This window comes from Salvelinus alpinus, chromosome 6 (genome assembly GCF_045679555.1).
Source record: "Salvelinus alpinus chromosome 6, SLU_Salpinus.1, whole genome shotgun sequence".
In the NCBI taxonomy this organism is placed as follows: Eukaryota; Metazoa; Chordata; class Actinopteri; order Salmoniformes; family Salmonidae; genus Salvelinus; species Salvelinus alpinus.
Genome location: NC_092091.1, coordinates 37,702,657 through 37,723,610, shown reverse-complemented (window position 1 = coordinate 37,723,610; position 20,954 = coordinate 37,702,657). Strand labels below are relative to the sequence as shown.

Below are 20,954 nucleotides of genomic sequence, written 5' to 3'. Positions count from 1 at the left end.
AACCATATACCAGATTTGGTACATTCCTGTTAAGTCCTGACATATGAAATTGTCTAGTGAAATTCAACCCTTGTAATTTAGGTACACTATGAAAAGAAGATGACAACAATTAGGCTACAGGAGATGAGCATTACAGGTAACATATTATGAGGTTCATTTGATTAATTTCAGCAATGTTGCTTGCAAAAAGGAAGTAGTTGTTTCCATAGCAGAAAGACCAAGGGTATTCAACTCTTACCCTACGAGGTCCGGAGCCTGCTGGTTTTCTGTTCTACCTTGTAATTAATTGCATCCACCTGGTGTCCCAGGTCTAAATCAGTCCCTCATTAGAGGGGAACAATGAAAAAAAGGACCAGAGTTGAGTTTGCAGGAGATGTACAGTACAGGGTTGCTCTATGTGGCCTATCACCCTGTATAAGCTAGATACTAATCACAGCTAAGCTTTTAGGTCAATAATATGCTGTTTTTATTAAAATGTTGTTATAATGGTGAGAGAAATGAAACTAGCTAGTAGCTAATGGTAGCTAGCTAGTTATACCTTACAAGGTTAGCTGACTTTTCTCAAAACAAAACTCATTGTAGCTAGCTACATCTTGTCCCTCATGCTAGCCTGCACAGCCAAATTTCACTCCAGAAATGTCCAAATGGCATTTATATGGCCAGCATTTGAGACCATTTCTCCCCTCTTGCTGCAGCTTTAGCTCATCTTGAATAACAGTGAAATGCTGTGAAAACCAGCATGCTGCAAATGTTCTAGAATGTTTGTCACCAATGCTTGTTTGTTAAAAACATTTTGTCCACATGCACTTTTGCTCCTACAGCACTAATCTGGTGAGCACCTTTCGAGTTCCGCCAAGCAAGGCATTTGATGGGTTTGACTTGTTGTGAGGCGTCACTGATTTACACTGGATTCCCACCCATCTTTAGCTGATTTCTTACATGAAACTTCCCCAGGCTTCCCGTACTAGCAAAGCCTGGTTTGCGACAAGGCTAACCTAACCCTGGCTTTCACAACCTAACTTAAGAGACTAACACCTGCGTCCTCAATGGCAGCCAATTCCCAATGGACCCTGGTCAAAAGTAGTGCACTATATAGGCACTATAGGGAATAGGGTGCCATTTGTTACGCAGGGTGAGTGAGTGCATGAAAAGCAGATCTGAGGCTTTCTAGATATAGCCAAACATACACCAGACACCTGTTCACTACACAGTAAAGTCTCTAGAAAGAATGACTCAGGTTTAATTGGAAATAGTTTACAATTACTGTGCCAATTATGGTTCAAATATTCAGGTCAGTTTGTCTGTTAATTTCCCACTTGTTTAACAAGACATTTATAAATGTTTTTCCTAATGAAGCTATTTTAACGTTGGCACCAAACTAAGCCATCAGTTCTTCTCACTTTGATGCTGTGTGGACTGTGTGCGTGTGTGTGTGTGAACATGTAGTTGAGAGGTGAGTTGCTGGGTAAGGATGACACAACCATCATCCATAGTTAACTATCAGACTGACAACATATATTACACATGCCCCTCTTTCAGCTTCCATTATTTCAACAGGACTGCTAGAAATCTTAACAAACCTTCTGCTATACAGTAGGTCAGTGTGACCTCATGGTCAGATGAATGCATTGTATACAAAATAGATGACATATTTATTTTCATGTTTCCATGATGTGCATGTGCATGTGTTCATGTGTGTGTGTCAAGGCCCCACTGTGACCCTTTAAGGGGTCGACAGAGAATACGTAGACGGGGCAAATGGCTGTTGTCAGTGTCAGGTCACTTGTACCTGTTTGATGGCTGCCATCCTGATCTTCTCGTAGTAGTGTAGGGGGGCGTGGGGGGTACTCATGTCATAACCAAATCCAGCCACGGCTACCTCATCACAGTTATGGAGGGCCATTGTAATGGCAACAGTCCCCAGTGTCGGAATATTCTGGAAAACACAGAAGAGAAGACAAATGTTCCCTGAAACAGGACAGTGAGTAAAGTAGACTACTAGAACTACTGGAGGTTAATAGCACATGGGGTAACAAAGAAGAAATGTAAAAATAAAAAAAAAGTTTAAAAAAGGTTACCAAACCAGAAGTAATGGAACTATTTGAAAGACTTTAGTCACAGAGTCAAGACTCGAAAAGATGGCGCCGACATGGTCGTCCAGTTCCTAGCTCCGAGCCAACTTTGCAGTATTTTTTTTTTGCGTGTTATTTCTTACATCATTTGCTCAGAACATTTCTTGCATTATTACCTACAGCCGAAAATAACTTTTGGATATTAGATTGCCCGGTCACCATAATTTCAACCATGAATTAGACTTTCCTGAATTGGCTCCTTTGTTCGTACCTCCCAAGACATTTCCACTCATCACAGTGGCTGCTCCAAGACGCCCTCGAAGCAGAAGAGGAATACGGAGTGGGCTTTAATTTGCATACCATCCACCGCCTCCAAGAATACTACTCACTAATGTTTAGTCCATGGACAATAAAGTAGACAAGCTCAAGACGAGGATCTCCTTCCAGAGAGACATCAGGGGCAGTAACATAATCTGTTTCACGGAAACATGGCTCTCTCCAGATATACTGTCCCCATCCATACAGCCATCTGGGTTCTCCGTAACATCCCTTGAACAGTAAGAAAGAACTCTCTGTGAAAAAGAAAGTCGGAGGTGTATGTTTCATGATTAACTACTCGTGTGATTGTGGTAATGTACAGGAATTCAAGTCCTTTTGTTCTCCCGATCTGGAATACCTCACTATTAAATGGTGACCACATTACCCACCGAGAGAATACTTTTCGGTCATCATCACGGCCATCTATATTCCCCCTTAAGCCAACACCGCGACTGCACTCAAGGAACTACACTGGACTTTGTGCAAACTGGAAACCGCATATCCCGAGGCCGCATTTAATGTAGCTTGACCATTGCTACTCCCCCTTCCGGGACAGCTACAAGGCCCGCCCCCTCCCTCCCGTCGGCAAATCGTCACTACAGAGACAAAGTGGATTCGCAAGTGGAGACTGAGTGCTTGTTCTACGATGTAAGTAACACGATGTGTTACGATGTGAGTAACACATTTAAGCGTTGAATCTAGGTGAAAGCTTATTGATGTCACCTGTTAAATCCATTTCAGTGTAGATGAAGGGGGGGAAAGGTTAAAGAAGGATTTTTTAAGCCTTGAGACAATTGAGACATGGATTTTGCATGTGTGCCATTCAGAGGGTGAATGGGCAAGACAAAATATTTAAGTGCCTTTGAACGGGGTATGGTAGTAGGTACCAGGGGCACCAGTTTGAGTGTGTCAAGAACTGCAATGCTGCTGAGTTTTTCACGCTCAACAGTTTCCCGTGTGAATCAAGAATGGTCCACCACCCAAAGGACATCCAGCCAAACTAGACACAACTGTTGGAGGCATTGGAGTCAACATCGGCCAGCATCCCTGTGGAACGATTTTGATGCCTTGTAGTCCATGCCTTTGAGGAATCGAGGCTGTTCTGAGGGTAAAATGGGGTGCAACACAATATTAGGAAGGTGTTCCTAATGTTTTGTACACTCAGTGTATATTTATATTGAGTATTGTCCGTTCTTAATTCCTTTCTTTTCATTTTTGGAATTTGCGTGTATTGTTTTGTATTGTTAGGTATTATTGAACTGTTGGAGCTAGGAACATAAGCATTTCACTAAACACGCGATAACATCTGCAAAATATGTGTATGTGACCAATAAAACTTGATTTGATTCAGGAAACAATGTCAATTTATTTTGTTAACTGGTGGTGGGAAACAGTGTGTCCCCCCCCCCCCCGCCATCTCCCTCTCCCCCTTTTTTGCTCTCTCTCTGTTCGGCCTGAAATCCTATTAAAGATAGCTGGACGCCCAGGTAGGACAAAGTGGATTTATCAGCTGGCTTCTGGTGTCTGAGGGAGCAGTTGCTGTAGGTTTATCTGTGGTGCTGAAGGTGTCTGCTCTCTCTGACAGAGCCAACCACCTATCTCCAGCCTACTGTCCTTGCTCCCTCCATGGCTCGGAGCCATGCCTCTATAGGTGTGGATGTTGCAACAGGGAAGCACATCTTCTTTAGCAGCTACGGCAAAGCTACTGATTGATAAAAAGGGCCAACCAACTCCAGCCTCCACATCTCCAGCCCAGGTCCATGCTTCCCAAGTCCTTGCTCCCTCCGTGGCTCTCAACCACATCTCTCTACTAGGTGTTGATGTTCCGAGGATGTTACTAAAAGCTACTACTATCGGGCACCTGGAGGGTCTGCTGTGTGTCTACAGTGTGTTAGGGTAGTATGTTAGGGCTGACCTGGTCTGCTGTGTGTCAGGGCTGACCTGTCCTGATAGGAGCAGGCACACAGACAAGGAGAGCACATGAACCAGTGCAGCCCAGCCCAGCCATTAACGCATGCTTATGTGTGAAACAGCTGAGCTTTTTTTTCTTTATATTTAATTTCTTAGAATGTAATTAAACTACCTTGAGTATCCTGATAACACATATTCTGTAGGCTATTTATGTAAATGACTAGTTGTTAGCTGTATAAAACCAGAGCCTGATTCTTGCGGTTGATGGCATTGTGTTTCGATCAGTTAGTTTCCCAGTCTCTCACCCCTCTCCCCATCTGTCCTTTGTTGTGTGGCAGGCCAATGAACCTGAAGGCAGCCTCCTGGATGAAGTAAGGGTTGAGGATCCTCATCTCACTGGGCTCCCTGGGGACATGACGGGCCACAGACTTCCAGAACCCATCTGTACTATGCTACGTGAGAGAGAGGGAGAGTGAGAGTGAGAGAGAGAGAGAGAGAGAGAGAGAGAGAGAGAGAGAGAGAGAGAGAGAGAGAGAGAGAGAGAGAGAGAGAGAAAGTGGAAGAAAGGTTCATTTGAATAATAGCATTACAAATGGTAATAACAAATTAAGACATCAGTAATACATTTACCACTTGCTATAACAATGTGATGTCTCTCTGTTGGTGGTCTCCAACAGCACAAGTCATCCAGCTTTCAGACCTGACCATCAATTACAAGGGAGCTCAGCCAGCCCAGAGCACCTCAACATCTCTTCTCATCAGACCTGGGTTCAAATACTAATTTAAATCATTTCAAATACTTTAAGCTTTTGTTTTAGCCTGCTTGGAATGCCAGATGGGCAGGATTTTACATTTGGGGACTATTCTATTGGTTCATTAAGTCAGCCAAGCATAATCAAACACAGATGATGTATTTGAAATTATTTCAGTTTCATATTTGAACCAAGGTCTGCTTCTCATGTTCTTCTGCCTCATTAGTCATTCATTCTTCTCTTCAGCTGAGAAAATGGCAAAGTGAGAGCTGATGCTTAGCAGTTGGTCAGTGAATTTTAACACACGTCACCTGTACAAATAAACCACAGTGATTCCTTTGATATTTCCAAATGAAGAGTGACTAAAATATGGCCAAGTGGCTTTGAGGTGGTTTGGCTGTGTGCCCAGGACAAGCCCAGACACAACCCACCTCTCTGTCAGACCGGTTCTGAATAAAGGGCCTTTCTGATTCTGATGGGGCAACAACATCACAGAAAGGGACACATAAAGCCAGGTCCAGGGACACAGTCCCCCCCTCACCCTAGGGAAACCAAAAACATATGGTCTCAGGTTTCACCTGGTTGTTCGGAGGGTGAAAACTGATGGAAGATGACACCTACTATTGCCATCTATTACACAAGATGGCGCCGGAGGAGATGGCCCCCGTTTTACGGTCTCCTAACCAATTGTGCTATTGTGTTTTTTTTCGCGATATTTGTAAATTATTTTGTACATAATATTTCTGCAACCGTATCTTACGGCAGAAAAGAGCTTCTGGATATCAGGACAGCGATCACTCACCTCGGATTAGACTCATATTTTTTCAACAACAACAAGCAGGACTCACACGATGTTCTCCAAACACACCGCAGGGCAGACATCCCAATTATTCGCAAAAGGAAGCGACGCAGAGGACGAAGAGCCGGATGCCTCGTCCGGACCCGCAGAAGGCGAGTAGGAAAGCTGCCGTTACCATCAATATTACTCGCCAACGTGCAATCATTGAACAATAAACTAGACGAAGTACGATCACGAATATCCTACCAACGGGACATCAAAAACTGTAATATCCTATGTTTCATGAAATCGTGGCTGAATGACGACATGGATATTCAGCTAGCGGGATATACGCTGCACCGGCAGGATAGAACAGCACACTCCGGTAAGACGAGGGGGGGCGGTCTGTGCATATTTGTAAACAACAGCTGGTGCACAAAATCTAAGGAAGTCTCTAGATTTTCCTCGCCTGAAGTAGAGTATATTGTGATAAATTGCAGGCCACACTACTTGCCTAGAGAGTTCTCAGCTATACTTTTCGTGGCTGTTTATTTACCACCAAGAACAGATGCTGGCACTAAGACCGCACTCAGTCAGCTGTATAAGGAAACAAGCAAACAGGAAACCACTCACCCAGAGGCGGCGCTCCTATTGGCTGGAGACTTTAATGCAGGGAAACTTAAATCAGTTCTACAAATTCTCTATCAACATGTTAAATGTGCAACCAGAGGGAAAACAATTCTAGATCACCTGTACTCCACGCACAGAGACGCGTACAAAGCTCTCCCTCGCCCTCCATTTGGTAAATCCGACCACAACTCTATCCTCCTGATTTCTGCTTACAAGCAAAAATGAAAGCAGGAAGCACCAGTGACTCGGTCTATAAAAAAATTGTCAGATGAAGTAGATGCAAAACTACAGGACTGTTTTGCTATCACAGACTGGAACATGTTCCGGGATTCTTCTGATGACATTGAGGAATATACCACATCAGTCACTGGCTTTATCAATAAGTGCATTGAGGACATCGTCCCCACAGTGACTGTACGTACATACCCCAACCAGAAGCCATGGATTACAGGCAACATTCGCACTGAGCAAAAGTGTAGAGCTGCCGCTTTCAAGGTGCGGGACTCTAACCCGGAAGCTTACAAGAAATCCCGCTATGCCCTGCAACGAACCATCAAACAGGCAAAGCGTCAATACAGGGCTAAGATTGAATCATACTACACCAGCTCCGACGCTCTTCGGATGTGGCAGGGCTTGCAAACTATTACAGACTACAAAGGGAAGCACAGCCGCGAGCTGCCCAGTGACACGAGCCTACCAGATGAGCTAAATCACTTCTACGCTCGCTTCGAGGCAAGCAACACTGAGGCATGCACGAGAGCATCAGCTGTTCCGGACAACTGTGTGATCACGCTCTCCGTAGCCGATGTGAGTAAGACCTTTAAACAGGTCAACATACACAAGGCTGCATGGCCAGACGGATTACCAGGACGTGTGCTCCGGGCATGTGCTGACCAACTGGCAGGTGTCTTCAATTACATTTTCAACATGTCCCTGATTGAGTCTGTAATACCAACATGCTTTCAGCAGACCACCATAGTCCCTGTGCCCAAGAACACAAAGGCAACCTGCCTAAATGACTACAGACCCATAGCACTCATGTCCTTAGACATGAGGTGCTTTGAAAGGCTGGTAATGGCTCACATCAACACCATTATCCCAGAAACCCTAGACCCGCTCCAATTTACATACCGCCCAAACAGATCCACAGATGATGCAATCTCTATTGCACTCCACACTGCCCTTTCCCACCTGGACAAAAGGAACACCTATGTGAGAATGCTATTCATTGACTACAGCTCAGCGTTCAACACCATAGTACCCTCAAAGCTCATCACTAAGCTAAGGAACCTGGGACTAAACACCTCCCTCTGCAACTGGATCCTGGACTTCCTGATGAGCCGCCCCCAGGTGGTGAGGGTAGGTAGCAACACATCTGCCATGCTGATCCTCAACACTGGAGCTCCCCAGTGGTGCATGCTCTGTCCCCTCCTGTACTCCCTGTTCACCCACGACTGCATGGCCAGGCACGACTCCAACACCATCATTAAGTTTGCAGACGACACAACAGTGGTAGGCCTGATCACCGACAACGACGAGACAGTCTATAGGGAGGAGGTCAGAGACCTGGCCAGGTGGTGCCAGAATAACAACCTATCCCTCAACGTAACCAAGACTAAGGAGATGATTGTGGACTACAGGAAAAGGAGCACCGAGCACGTCCCCATTCTCATCGACGGGACTGTAGTGGAGCAGGTTGAGAGCTTCAAGTTCCTTGGTGTCCACATCAACAACAAACTAGAATGGTCCAAACACACCAAGACAGTCGTGAAGAGGGCACGACAAAGCCTATTCCCCCTCAGGAAACTAAAAAGATTTGGCATGGTTCCTGAGATCCTCAAAAGGTTCTACAGCTGCAACATCGAGAGCATCCTGACTGGTTGCATCACCGCCTGGTATGGCAACTGCTCTGCATCTGACCGTAAGGCACTACAGAGGGTAGTGCGTACGGCCCAGTACATCACTGGGGCCAAGCTTCCTGCCATCCAGGGCCTTTACACTAAGTGGTGTCAGAGGAAAGCCCAAAAAATTGGCAAAGACTCCAGTCACCCAAGTCATAGACTGTTTTCCATGCTACCACACAGCAAGCGGTATCGGAACGCCAAGTCTAGGACCAAAAGGCTCCTTAACAGCTTCTACCCCCAAACCACAAGACTAAATAAATAAAATGGCCACTGTACTATTTACATTGACACCACCCCCATTTGTATTTTACACTGCTGCTACTCACTGTTTATTATCTATGCATAGTCACTTCACCCCTACCTATATGTTCAAATTACCTCAACTAACCTGTACCCACACACATTGACTCGGTACCGGTACCCCCTGTATGTAGCCTCGTTATTGTTATTTTATTGTTACTTTTTGTTCTTTTTTACTTTAGTTTATTTGGTAAATATTTTTCTAACTCTTTCTTGAACTCCAGTGTTGGATTAGGCATTTCACTGTAAGGTCTACACATGTTATATTCGGCGCAAATAAAGTTTGATTCGACTCCAATCAAGTTGTAGAAACTTCTCAAGGATGATCAATGGAAACAGGATGCACCTGAGCTAAATTTCGAGTCGCATAGCAAAGGGTCTGAATACTTATGTAAATAAGGTATTTGTTTTTTTATTTTTTATTAAATTTGCAAACATTTCTAAAAACCTGTTTTCACTTTGTCATTATGGGATATTGTGTGTAGTTTGATGAGGGGGAAAAACAATTTAATACATTTTACAATAAGGATGTAATGTAACAAAATGTTGAAAAAGTCAATGGGTTTGAATACTTTCCGAATGCACTGTATGTATTGGTGTAATGATGTTATATGATATACTGTTTTATTTTATTGTATGATATGCCTAATGTGTCTGCACCCAGGAAGAGTAGGGGATCCAACAATAAATAGAAATACCCACCTGTCTGTCACTGTGTGAATAGTGATCCAGACTCACAGGACCACCCCGGTGATATGCCTATCATCCATCCATCCACTGTCTGTCTATGGGCATTGGGCAGGCCAGGTGAGCCCAGATCTGAGATACTGTTGCTCTCTGATGTGCATCAGACCCCTGAATCCCATAGCCTGTCAGCCTCCAGCCCTGGCCCCCCAAACCCTCTGAACCCCACACACCCTGACCCACCTCCTGCTCTAAGTGATCAGAGCATCGACAAGGACAGGAGGGAGTCTGTCTGTGGAGCCCCTATAGATGTTCATATCCATGCAATTTATGCCCACATCAGATACAATACTATACGATTTGACTCTGACCCATCCTTCTGTAAAGATTGGAGAATGAAGAGAGGAAGGGAGAATAAGGTATGCTGTTATTTTGAAAGTAGGAATGTGTTGTATGTGTTCTATTGCCATTCAACCATGAAGGAATGACCACAGTGACTGTAACCAGAGCTAGACCAAAACCATGTCAGTCACAGCCCCCTACAAAGCAACCTTAAAAAGTCATAGCCCTCTATACTAAAAAGCAACATTGGAATGCTGCTCAACAGGGAGTCCAACATAGGTGCGTGCTCAGCCCCCTCCTGTACTCCCTGTTCACCCATGACTGCATGGCTACACACATCTCCAACTCAATCATCAAGTTTGCAGATGACACAACAGTGGTAGGCTTGATTACCACAATGATGAGACAGCCTACAGGGAGGAGGTGAGGGCCCTGGTGGAGTGGTACAAGGAAAATAAACTCTCCCTCAAACTTGAAAGTGTATTCCAGGGTTTCTTCTGGATCAAAAAGTGGCTTAGCTAGTGGGTGTGGAAGGGGGCATGGCAATGGATGTGGTCGGCCGATTGGCGTGGCAGAATTTTAGAGAACGTTTTAGAGGCTCCCATCTTGGTGGTGTAGAGAAAATGTTACAGGTTTAAAGCAAATTTCCTGCGTTGCTACATATTCTGCCTCGGAGCTGAGAGAAAATGTTGCAGTTTTAACACTAATTTCCTGCAATTTTATGCATTTGCCATGGCTAAGGCTGTGTTCTTTTGCTCAAACATAATAACAAAATACATACTGCTAAATTAATTATTTTGGGAATTTTTTTTTCTCCCAGACTGTTTAGCTTTTATTTTGGTGATAAAAATATCTAGATACATTATCTTTTCTACATGTTGTATATCTGTTTTGGTCGTTTAAGTTTACACTGAAAACGGTTTACCATCCTAATAATGTATTTCGTTTTTTACATTGTTTGGACTGAGGCGGCCCAAAAAAATACATACATATTCTTCATACAATTCAGTATGGTATAATGGTACAAATGGTATAATGACATAAATATGAATTCTCCAGTCACAACAAGTGCGGAGTTCCAAAGTCAGATTATAAGGCTACTATTATCTAGTATTATCCAATTGAGGTAAACAGTGTGGTAAAGATGGGTATAAACAGGTAAGCCAGTTAGGCTCTACACCCATAAGAAACACTGCCTGAGTTTCAAGTTTGGGGAAGATAATTTTCACAATGAAAACTGATTTAAAAGGAAGTTTGCATTCAATTACAATGCTAAATGCATTAACTCCAGTAACAGGAATTTGCCCAATTATAATGCAACTCAAGTTTTTAAATTCTAAAGTCCAATTCCATTCCAATTATGTTTTTAATTTCCAATTCAATTCCAATTCTGACAGTCTGAATTCCAATTCAATTCCAAATCCATTCCAGGGTTGATTTTCTTTTACAATTCAAATTCAGACAATTTAAATCCAATTCAATTCCAATAAAAAAATATGATTGCTGCAATTCCAATTGAATTCCAAGTAAATTCTCCACTTCCTGCTTGAATTCCAGAATTGAATTTGAAATGAAATTGGAATTGACCCCAACCCTGATGTTCTCATGGCATGGCTTTAACGTTTTCTCCATGAATTGGGACTCAATTGGAACTTTACCTAACGTGGTAGGAACGGTCACTCTTTGCTGGATTACCACTTACCAGCCTATCTTTAAAGATCATGGACCGCAGCCATTTGAAGTCGAGAGCTTTGAAGGCAGAGAGAACGAAGAGGGAGTCCTGTTCGTAGCGTTCAGTCTTCTGGATGGCTCCCTCTGGGTAGGTGATACGCATAGTGGTCCGGGAGCCCACATCTTTCTCATAGCCACTCACTGGAGCCTCGTTCAACCTGCAACACACACAGGTCAACTGGGATTAGGAATCTAGAAACATAGGGTTCTCACAATCATTGGCTCTTACTCAATTTGTCTTTCCTCAATTCCTCGCATCCTCTCTCTTCGCCTCCTTCTCAAAACATATTGGAGAAGGTCAGAGAACTTCGGATCTTCTCCTCTAGTGCTTTTGAGAAAGAGGCGAGGATAGAGGATGTAAGGAATCCAGGAAAGATTATTTAAGAACCCTGGAGTTGATGTGCCTTTTAAAACTGACCTTGCAATCACGTTGTACTCGTCAATCCATGCACCCATAGACTTGTTGGTAAGAATAGCACCATTTCCCAAGATGATGCACTTTTTACAACTCAGACTAAAAGAGCAGGAAAAGAACAGCAGAAAAACACAATGTCTGTGAGGTTTGTGAAGAGAGGAAAATGACAAGTACTGCACAGTGATTTATTCTGATATTATGTGTAGTTGTGCAATTGCTATCAGGTACCCTGACAGCATTATGTAGTAGAGAATGTGACCTCTGTTTAGTCTGAGTTCTACATTCCAGGTGAAAAATTAAACACATTCCCAATTTCCTTAGTTGATGATATCAGGTCGGCAAATAATGGTTGCGGAAAGATCCAAGCCCTTAACAAGACAGAACACTGGTAAATCAGCAATGTTTTCGGGATTGGTAGAACATATTTCTTGCCTGGTCCCAGATATGTTTGTGCTGTCTAGCCAACTTATATGGTCATTTTCGCATGACAATGACCAGAAATTGGCAAATCAGCACAAACAGATTTGGGACCAGGCTAGAATATTTCTGAGTAAGCCGAGAGTTTGCATACTGGAGGTTAGTTTCTGAATGTCTTTGAGAAGCAGGCATGACCCTTTAAATACCCCAAGATGCCCCCTGATGTTGTTGTGGTAGAGGTGTGAAATACCTGTCCAGCTCATCTTCCAGACCATAGCTCTTTGTGGCTGTCAGAATGTTATCTATGATCTTTTCTGAGGAGAGAAGAGAAGATTTTTAAACAAGCACATTCTCCAGGCAGCAATTCTTGGACCCCAGGGAATGAGGTTACATCAGGTTTCCCCAAGGAAAATGCCCCCACTATGTCAAAGATAATAAAACAAAAAACACTATAGTAAATACTACAGTAATATCTGCAAAAACACTACAGTAATTACGATTGTATTTACAACAGTTTTTACTAAAGTAATACTACAGTATTTATACTGTGACTCGTTTCAGGAAACTAGGCGTATGTCGCGCATCACTTCACAGGAGAGCCATTTGAATGTAAACTTTTGTTTTATCAAAATGATTTTTTGGGGCAGAAATACCTTCTGGAACATGTGAAATTTCATGTGCCTTAATAACAAACTTGTATGCCATCTGTAAATACGAATACAATTATTAAATTACGAGCCTAGTTTGTTCAGCCACCGAAAAATGCAGGAACCTTTCCACTAGTCAAGATTGGCTGAGATAATGAGCGGGCTGGACATGCCGAGAGATGAGTTTGAATTTGTCTGCCATGTAGCAAGCTTCTGTCTATAACATGAGCTGGTCAGTATGTGTAGATAATCCTTTCTAGCACATCTTTTTTTAACAATATCACGTAGTAAAACTGTAAAAAGCAAAAGTGTTGCTCTCAGGTGGAACTAGAGTATGATAGCTAAGGAGACTGAGAAAATTCTGCCGTTTGATTGGAAATATGCAGAGGGAGTCGAAAAGAGCACACACAGAAGGCTATTATATAAAACACCTGTCTCCGGACTACTTCAAATATAGGGCAACCATGGCATCTGTGACAGAAAGGGAGAAGTGTCTATCCATGTATACAGGTAAGATAGTCTAGCTAGCTACAGTTGAAGTCAGAAGTTAACATACACCTTAGACAAAAACATTTAAACTCAGTTTTTTACAAAAAAAGGTTTACATACAGTCATTTAGTATTTGGTAAAATTGCCTTTCAATTGTTTAACTTGAGTCAAATGTTTCAGGTAGCCTTCCCCAAGCTTCCCACAATAATTTGGGTGAATTTTGTGCCATTCTGGTGTAACTGAGTCAGGTTTGTAGGCCTCCTTGCTCGCACACGCTTTTTCAGTTCTGCCCACAAATTCTCTATAGGATTGAGGTCAGGGCTTTGTGATGGCCACTCCATTACCTTGACTTTGTTGTCCTTAAGCCATTTTGCCACAACTTTGGAAGTATGCTTGGGGTCATTGTCCATACAGACCCATTTGCGACCGAGCTTTAACTTCCTGACTGATGTCTTGAGATGCTGCCTCAATATATCCACATAATTTTCCTCCCTCATGATGCCATCTATTTTGTGAAGTGCACCAGGCCCTCCTGCAGCAAAGCACCCCCACAACATGATACTGCCACCCCCGTGCTTCACGGTTGGGATGGTGTTCTTTGGCTTGCAAGCCTCCCCCTTTTTCCTCCAAACATAACGATGGTCATTATGGCCAAACAGTTCTATTTTTGTTTCATCAGACCAGAGAACATTTCTCCAAAATGTACGATCTTTGTCCCCATGTGCAGTTGCAAACCGTAGTCTGGCTTTTTTATTGCGGTTTTGGAGCAGTGGCTTCTTCCTTGCTGAGCGGCCATTCAGGTTATGTCGATATAGGACTTGTTTTACTGTGGATATAGATACTTTTGTACCTATTTCCTCCAGCATCTTCACACGGTCCTTTGATGTTGTTCTGGGATTGATTTGCACTTTTCGCACCAAAGTACATTCATCTCCAGGAGACAGAACGCGTCTCCTTCCTGAGCGGTATAACGGCTGCGTGGTCCCATGGTGTTAATACTTGCATGCTATTGTTTGTACAGATGAACGTGGTACCTTCAGGCATTTGGAAATTGCTCCCAAGGATAAACCAGACTTGTGGAGGTCTACAAATTTTTTCTGAGGTCTTGGCTGATTTATTTTGATTTTCTCATGATGTCAAGCAAAGAGGCACTGAGTTTCAAGGTAGGCTTTGAAATACATCCACAGGTACACCTCCAATTGACTCAAATGATGTCAATTAGCCTATCAGAAGCTTCTAAAGCCATGACATCATATTCTGGAATTTTCCAAGCTGTTAAAGTCACAGTCAACTTAGTGAATGTAAACTTCTGACCCACTGGAATTGTGATACAGTGAATTATAAGTGAAATAATCTGGCTAGCTAGCTAACATTGAAACTGGTTGGTTAGCTACCTGCATATTCATGCAGGGTAGTAACGATATGAGTTGAGATTATGGTTCATTGTTTAGCTAGCTACATGTCTAAACAAAAGACTCCACTATGCAAGTAACCATTTCAATAGAATCTTAATGATGTCACTGCGACAACTGTCGATAGACGTAGCTGGTAAATTCACTCTTGCTATCTACTCTGATTTCAGAGCACTCTTGTCTGAGTGTGCCAGAGTGCAGAATAACTGATGAATTTTCGAACGCTCAACCCCCGTTGAATATGGCCGGTGTCAGTAAACGTAGGCAAAAAAGTTTCATTAAATTGTTGCCAGCAGCACAGTTACAGTCACCAACACTCTGGATAACATAAAAACAGCCTTACCAGCCCTGCTAGGGGGAGTAAAATGGTCAGAGTGAGCTCTTCTCTCATTTGTGTCTGGAGGTAGCTAGCAAGCTAGCCAACGATAGCCAGTTACCTTGGTTCCTTGACTGCTGTTGTTAGGTCAGAATGCTCGGCTCAACCCTACTCCTCGGCCAGAGCGTTCAGTGTGCGCTCTAAACGCCCCGAGAGCGAAAAGCTCTGAATATGCGAACGGACAATCTGACAACGCTCTGAGTTTACGAATGCCCAGAGCGCACTCTGGCACACCAGATTGAATTTACGAACACACCCGTAGTATAAACCAGCCTTAAGTCTTGAAATCTTGGGTTGTTTAGTACATGGCCTTACATGTGAATCCTTAAAGAGATGCGTGGGGCTAGGACTTAACAGGGTGTGAACGATGCTGAATGGGTGCAGACAAAGAGCTCTCCAGTAGGTGTACCAAAACATTCAAGGGCCATCAACTTTCAAAGCATAATAACTTTCTCATTGTTCCTCAACTGCAGTGTATGATATACCATTTTCTAGCTCTGAGTCTCAACTTTTATCCAAGGTTAAAAACACAATTTCAAATTTTGCAACATAAGACCGAATTGAGCCGGTCGGTCACCTATAGTAAAACTTTACTACAGTATACTACAGTCATGTCCACAAAAACACAACAGTGAATACTACAGTAAAGCCCATAAAAACACTACAGTGAATACTATAGTATACTCCAGCAAAAACATTACAGTGAATACTATATTATATAAATATATTAATGCTTCAGTATGTAGAGCATAGTATTTTTTTTGATATGGGCACTGAGAGGCCCTAAATCTTTCTGTAAACTCTACAGTAAACAAATGCTCTCACTACCTCACTTTGTTTCTTGTCCTTACACACTGCTGGCCTTTATGCATCTTTGAAGTATGCTTCCCTTAAACTGAGATGCCCATCGTCTGCATGTTCAACAACTCTTGCTATTTATCTAGTCAGTTATAGTAGGAATACATTATTTTATAGGAAGGAAAAACTTAAGTACTTTTTCCAAGTCCTTACTTTCCCCTTGTACAGTGGGGAGAACAAGTATTTGATACACTGCCGATTTTGAAGGTTTTCCTACTTACAAAGCATGTAGAGGTCTGTAATTTTTATCATAGGTACACTTCAACTGTGAGAGACGGAATCTAAAACAAAAATCCAGAAAATCACATTGTATGATTTTTAAGTAATTAATTTGCATTTTATTGCATGACATAAGTATTTGATACATCAGAAAAGCAGAACTTAATATTTGGTACAGAAACCTTTGTTTGCAATTACAAAGATCATACGTTTCCTGTAGTTATTGACCAGGTTTGCACACACTGCAGCAGGGATTTTGGCCCACTCCTCCAAACATACCATCTCCAGATCCTTCAGGTTTCGGGGCTGTCGCTGGGCAATACGGACATTCAGCTCCCTCCAAAGATTTTCTATTGGGTTCAGGTCTGGAGACTGGCTAGGCCACTCCAGGACCTTGAGATGCTTCTTACGGAGCCACTCCTTAGTTGCCCTGGCTGTGTGTTTCGGGTCGTTGTCATGCTGGAAGATCCAGCCACGACCCATCTTCAATGCTCTTACTGAGGGAAGGAGGTTTTTGGCCAAGATCTCGCGATACATGGCCCCATCCATCCTCCCCTCAATACGGTGCAGTCGTCCTGTCCCCTTTGCAGAAAAGCATCCCCAAAGAATGATGTTTCCACCTCCATGCTTCACGGTTGGGATGGTGTTCTTGGGGTTGTACTCAACCTTCTTCTTCCTCCAAACACAGCGAGTGGAGTTTAGACCAAAAAGCTCTATTTTTGTCTCATCAGACCACATGACCTTCTCCCATTCCTCCTCTGGATCATCCAGATGGTCATTGGCAAACTTCAGACGGGCCTGGACATGCACTGGCTTAAGCAGGGGGACCTTGCGTGCGCTGCAGGATTTTAATCCATGACGGCGTAGTGTGTTACTAATGGTTTTCTTTGAGACTGTGGTCCCAGCTCTCTTCAGGTCATTGACCAGGTCCTGCCGTGTAGTTCTGGGCTGATCCCTCACCTTCCTTATGATCATTGATGCCCCACGAGGTGAGATCTTGCATGGAGCCCCAGACCGAGGGTGATTGACCGTCATCTTGAACTTCTTCCATTTTCTAATAATTGCGCCAACAGTTGTTGCCTTCTCACCAAGCTGCTTGCCTATTGTCCTGTAGCCCATCCCAGCCTTGTGCAGGTCTACAATTTTATCCCTGATGTCCTTACACAGCTCTCTGGTCTTGGCCATTGTGGAGAGATTGGAGTCTGTTTGATTGAGTGTGTGTACAGGTGTCTTTTATACAGGTAACAAGTTCAAACAGGTGCAGTTAATACAGGTAATGAGTGGAGAACAGGAGGGCTTCTAAAAGAAAAACTAACAGGTCTGTGAGAGCCGGAATTCTTACTGGTTGGTAGGTCATCAAATACTTATGTCACGCAATAAAATGCAAATTAATTACTTAAAAATCATACAATGTGATTTTCTGGATTTTTGTTTTAGATTCCGTCTCTCACAGTTGAAGTGTACCTATGATAAAAATTACAGACCTCTACATGCTTTGTAAGTAGGAAAACCTTCAAAATCGGCAGTGTATCAAATACTTGTTCTCCCCACTGTATTTCCACTATTTACATAGCCAGTTATTCTAGCAAGGCCTAGGGAGTAACTATGAAGTACAATTTCCTATAGTCTTTAGACTGAGATGCTCCTGTCTGCACAACAATACTAGCTAGGCCTATTTATATAGACAGTTATTCTAGGAAGATATAAAGTGTAGAGAAAGGAATGACTGCAATCCGGATGTTTTCTATACAATTGACAAGGGTAAATACACTTGGCCTATAATTCAGGAGATCAAGTTTAAATTAACAGTAATTGCCTAAACAATTGTGAGAGCTGAATCGCTGGACCATTTGTCACGAGATGAAAGTCCACATGATTTGACTGTAAACTGTAGGCCTATGCCAAGTAGGCTACTTGCGTGCTATTCATGATTATTGATTAACTAAATTGCCAGAGCATTAAATTGCTATTAGGCACTTGTGTTCAATTCTCAGATGCAATGGAGATCATAAAAAACATGACCCAAAGATAGCAAAATATGTTTTTCAGTTACCATACTTTTTGAACATAATTATTACTGTAATTTTGTCATGAGGCATTTTTTTTTTTTGAATCAGCCCATTGTGAAAACAATATAGCCTATAGCAGTGTTTCTTAATGCTGGTCCTGGGGACACAACGGGTGCACATTTTAGTTTTTGCCCTAGCACTAAACCCACAATTTCACTAGTCAAAAGTTTGATGATGAGTTGATAAGTGGAACAGTGCAAAAACAAAAATGTGCACCCTTTTGGGTCCCCAGACCCTGGATTAGGAAACATTGACCTACAGTATGACAGATGATTTTGAAAAAATGACACATCCAGTGACACAACTTACTATAGTATAATTAAGGATCACTCAGAGGCAGTGAAAAGCATTGATGTAGAGACAGGCTCAGCTCTGTCCAAAATGACTTGCATATCTGCATTGTGACTAACACTGGAGAGATGGGGAGCGAGAGGGCTGCATAATAAATGGTACCCTTCTCCCTATATAGTGCACTACTTTTGACCAGGGCCTATAGGGGTCTGATTAAAAGTAGTGCATTATATAGGCAATAGGTTGCAATTTGGGATGCAACCAGGGAGAAGAGTTGTTGACTACTGTGGTGATATCCTAGATATAAACAGACAAGATCAATCAGGCTGGATGGGAATCATTTGAAAGGATGGTCTCTCCTTCCAGCCAAACCACACAGCTGATATCAGATGAGGGCTAGGCTACCATAGCACCATCTGCAAGGGTGAGGCACCTAGGCTAGGCACACCCCTGAAACAGCCCAATGACTGACAATGAAGGACTCCAGTTCTGCCAACCAATCAATAACAAGACAAAGGCTTACAGTATGACCTTAATAATCTATGTTCAGGCAGAAGTGGAAACCATATATTTAGTGTGATCCCTCAAACTGCCCTACTACCGAGTCACAGAACAGAAAACGCCCAGAATGTGTTGGTTAGTTGGGAGAGTAGAGGGTGTTGGTTGGGCTTCCTGGTTCTGATCAGCCATGATGATGAGGGCAGGCAGTCAGGCCACAAATAGCTCACTGATTATTACTGATTAATATGTCTCTCTTACAGAATAGATTATTTCAATAACCTGTATAAATAAAGGTTAAATGAAATAAAACTGATTAGATGATGCTGTGTTGAAGACAGGGTAGTGGCTGGTTACATACTGTAGCTAATCATTCCACAACTAACATGTATTTGGGTGTGGGGCCGAGACTGGGCTTTCCAATCAGGGCCTGAGACTGGTAGGCAGAAGGATCTGACAGTGGTCCTGTAGTGTGTTGGTGCTGCTCAATGTTACTGTTCAGTGTTACAGAGAAAGGGCAGGGCATGGATGGAGTCAGGTATCAGATTCAGACAGATTTCTATGAGAACACTAGTTAGCAAACACTCTTCCTCTGATACCGAGAACATAAAGGCATTTTCTGCACATGCAACATGGAGAGCTAGACTACAAAGTCATCCTCCTGATACCTTTCCAGGGATATTTATACATTTAGCACAATTTGAGCGCACTGACACCATCATTATCATCATTACATTAAGACAGATATATATATAAACAGCTATAACATTGATATTTATGTCAAATGAACCAAATGAACTGTAACATCAGCTTTACAAGGGATTTGATGAGATTAAACACAAGTTAAATTGGTGATCACATTGTTTTAAAAAGGATAAGCGAGGGGCAGCAAGAAATGTTTTGCTTTGCTGTGATCCCTGCATAGCTAGGAGAAACAATGATGTTCTTCTCAATAAGGCCAGTATTTGGACATGGTGTACTGTCCCTCATCTGAGCAGTGACCCAGAGCATAGACACCCTCCTCCCTCCCTGTAGTTGAGCTAGTGGTCAACAGTGTCCACTCCCAGGGGCTCCCCAATCCTCATGGTCATCCAAAATTAAATAGATCTAAAATGGAGGTCCATACCTTGCATTTTTATTCCAAAAGGTGGGAAGAATTTGCTGATTTTGTTGAATCGTCTAAAATTCGGATCAAGGAACATGGGGGCTGGTTTAGTGAACCTGGAGATAGAGAAAAACAGAGAGAGCACAAGATATGACAAGTGAGAGTGAGACTAGTGAGAATTAACAGGCCATAAATACAGTGCATTCGGAAAGCATTCAGACCCCTTGACTTTTTCCAAATTTTGTTATGTTACAGCCTTATTCTAAAATTGATCAAATTGCTTTTTCCCTCATCAATCTACACACAATATCCCATAATGACAAAGGAAACACATTGCAAATGTATTAAAAAAGCATCTTTGACAGTGATTACAGCCTGAAGTCTTCTTGGGAATGACACTACAAGCTTGGCACACTGTATTTGGGGAGTTTCTCCCATTCTACTCTGCAGATCCTCTCAAGCTCTGCCAAGTCGGATATGGAGGGTAGCTGCCCATTTTTTTTCAGGGCTCTCCAGAGATGTTCGATCAAGTTCAAGTCCGGACTCTGGCTGGGCGAGTCAAGGACATTCAGAAACTTGTACCCAAGGCCACTCCTGCGTTGTCTTGGTGTGCTGTTAGGTTCTAAATCTCAGAGTAAATAACTCAACGGACACTATGAAAGCGTAACCAAGTTTAATTCTTCCCAGAGGATCAATACAGCTGCATTAGACAAAACATGTTTCCACCACCACAAGT

At 42.7% G+C, this 20,954-nt stretch overlaps 1 protein-coding gene across 4 annotated transcripts in view; it reads right to left on the bottom strand.

Moving 5' to 3' along the window:
- The window catches only part of LOC139578657 (CMP-N-acetylneuraminate-beta-1,4-galactoside alpha-2,3-sialyltransferase-like), a 100,554-nt gene that overhangs the window by 24,739 nt on the left and 54,861 nt on the right, over nucleotides 1-20,954 (bottom strand). For all 4 annotated transcript variants that reach the window (XR_011675590.1, XM_071406566.1, XM_071406567.1 and 1 more), the window contains exons 5-10: nucleotides 20,240-20,334; nucleotides 12,505-12,568; nucleotides 11,841-11,936; nucleotides 11,394-11,580; nucleotides 4,607-4,753; nucleotides 1,790-1,936 (exon numbers count right to left, since the gene is read on the bottom strand). Coding sequence is in view for 3 of the 4 variants with exons in the window: in XM_071406566.1 (XP_071262667.1) it covers nucleotides 1,790-1,936; nucleotides 4,607-4,753; nucleotides 11,394-11,580; nucleotides 11,841-11,936; nucleotides 12,505-12,568; nucleotides 20,240-20,334 (736 nt within the window). In the remaining variant the exon portion in view is untranslated. The remainder of the gene's footprint in view (nucleotides 1-1,789; nucleotides 1,937-4,606; nucleotides 4,754-11,393; nucleotides 11,581-11,840; nucleotides 11,937-12,504; nucleotides 12,569-20,239; nucleotides 20,335-20,954) is intronic.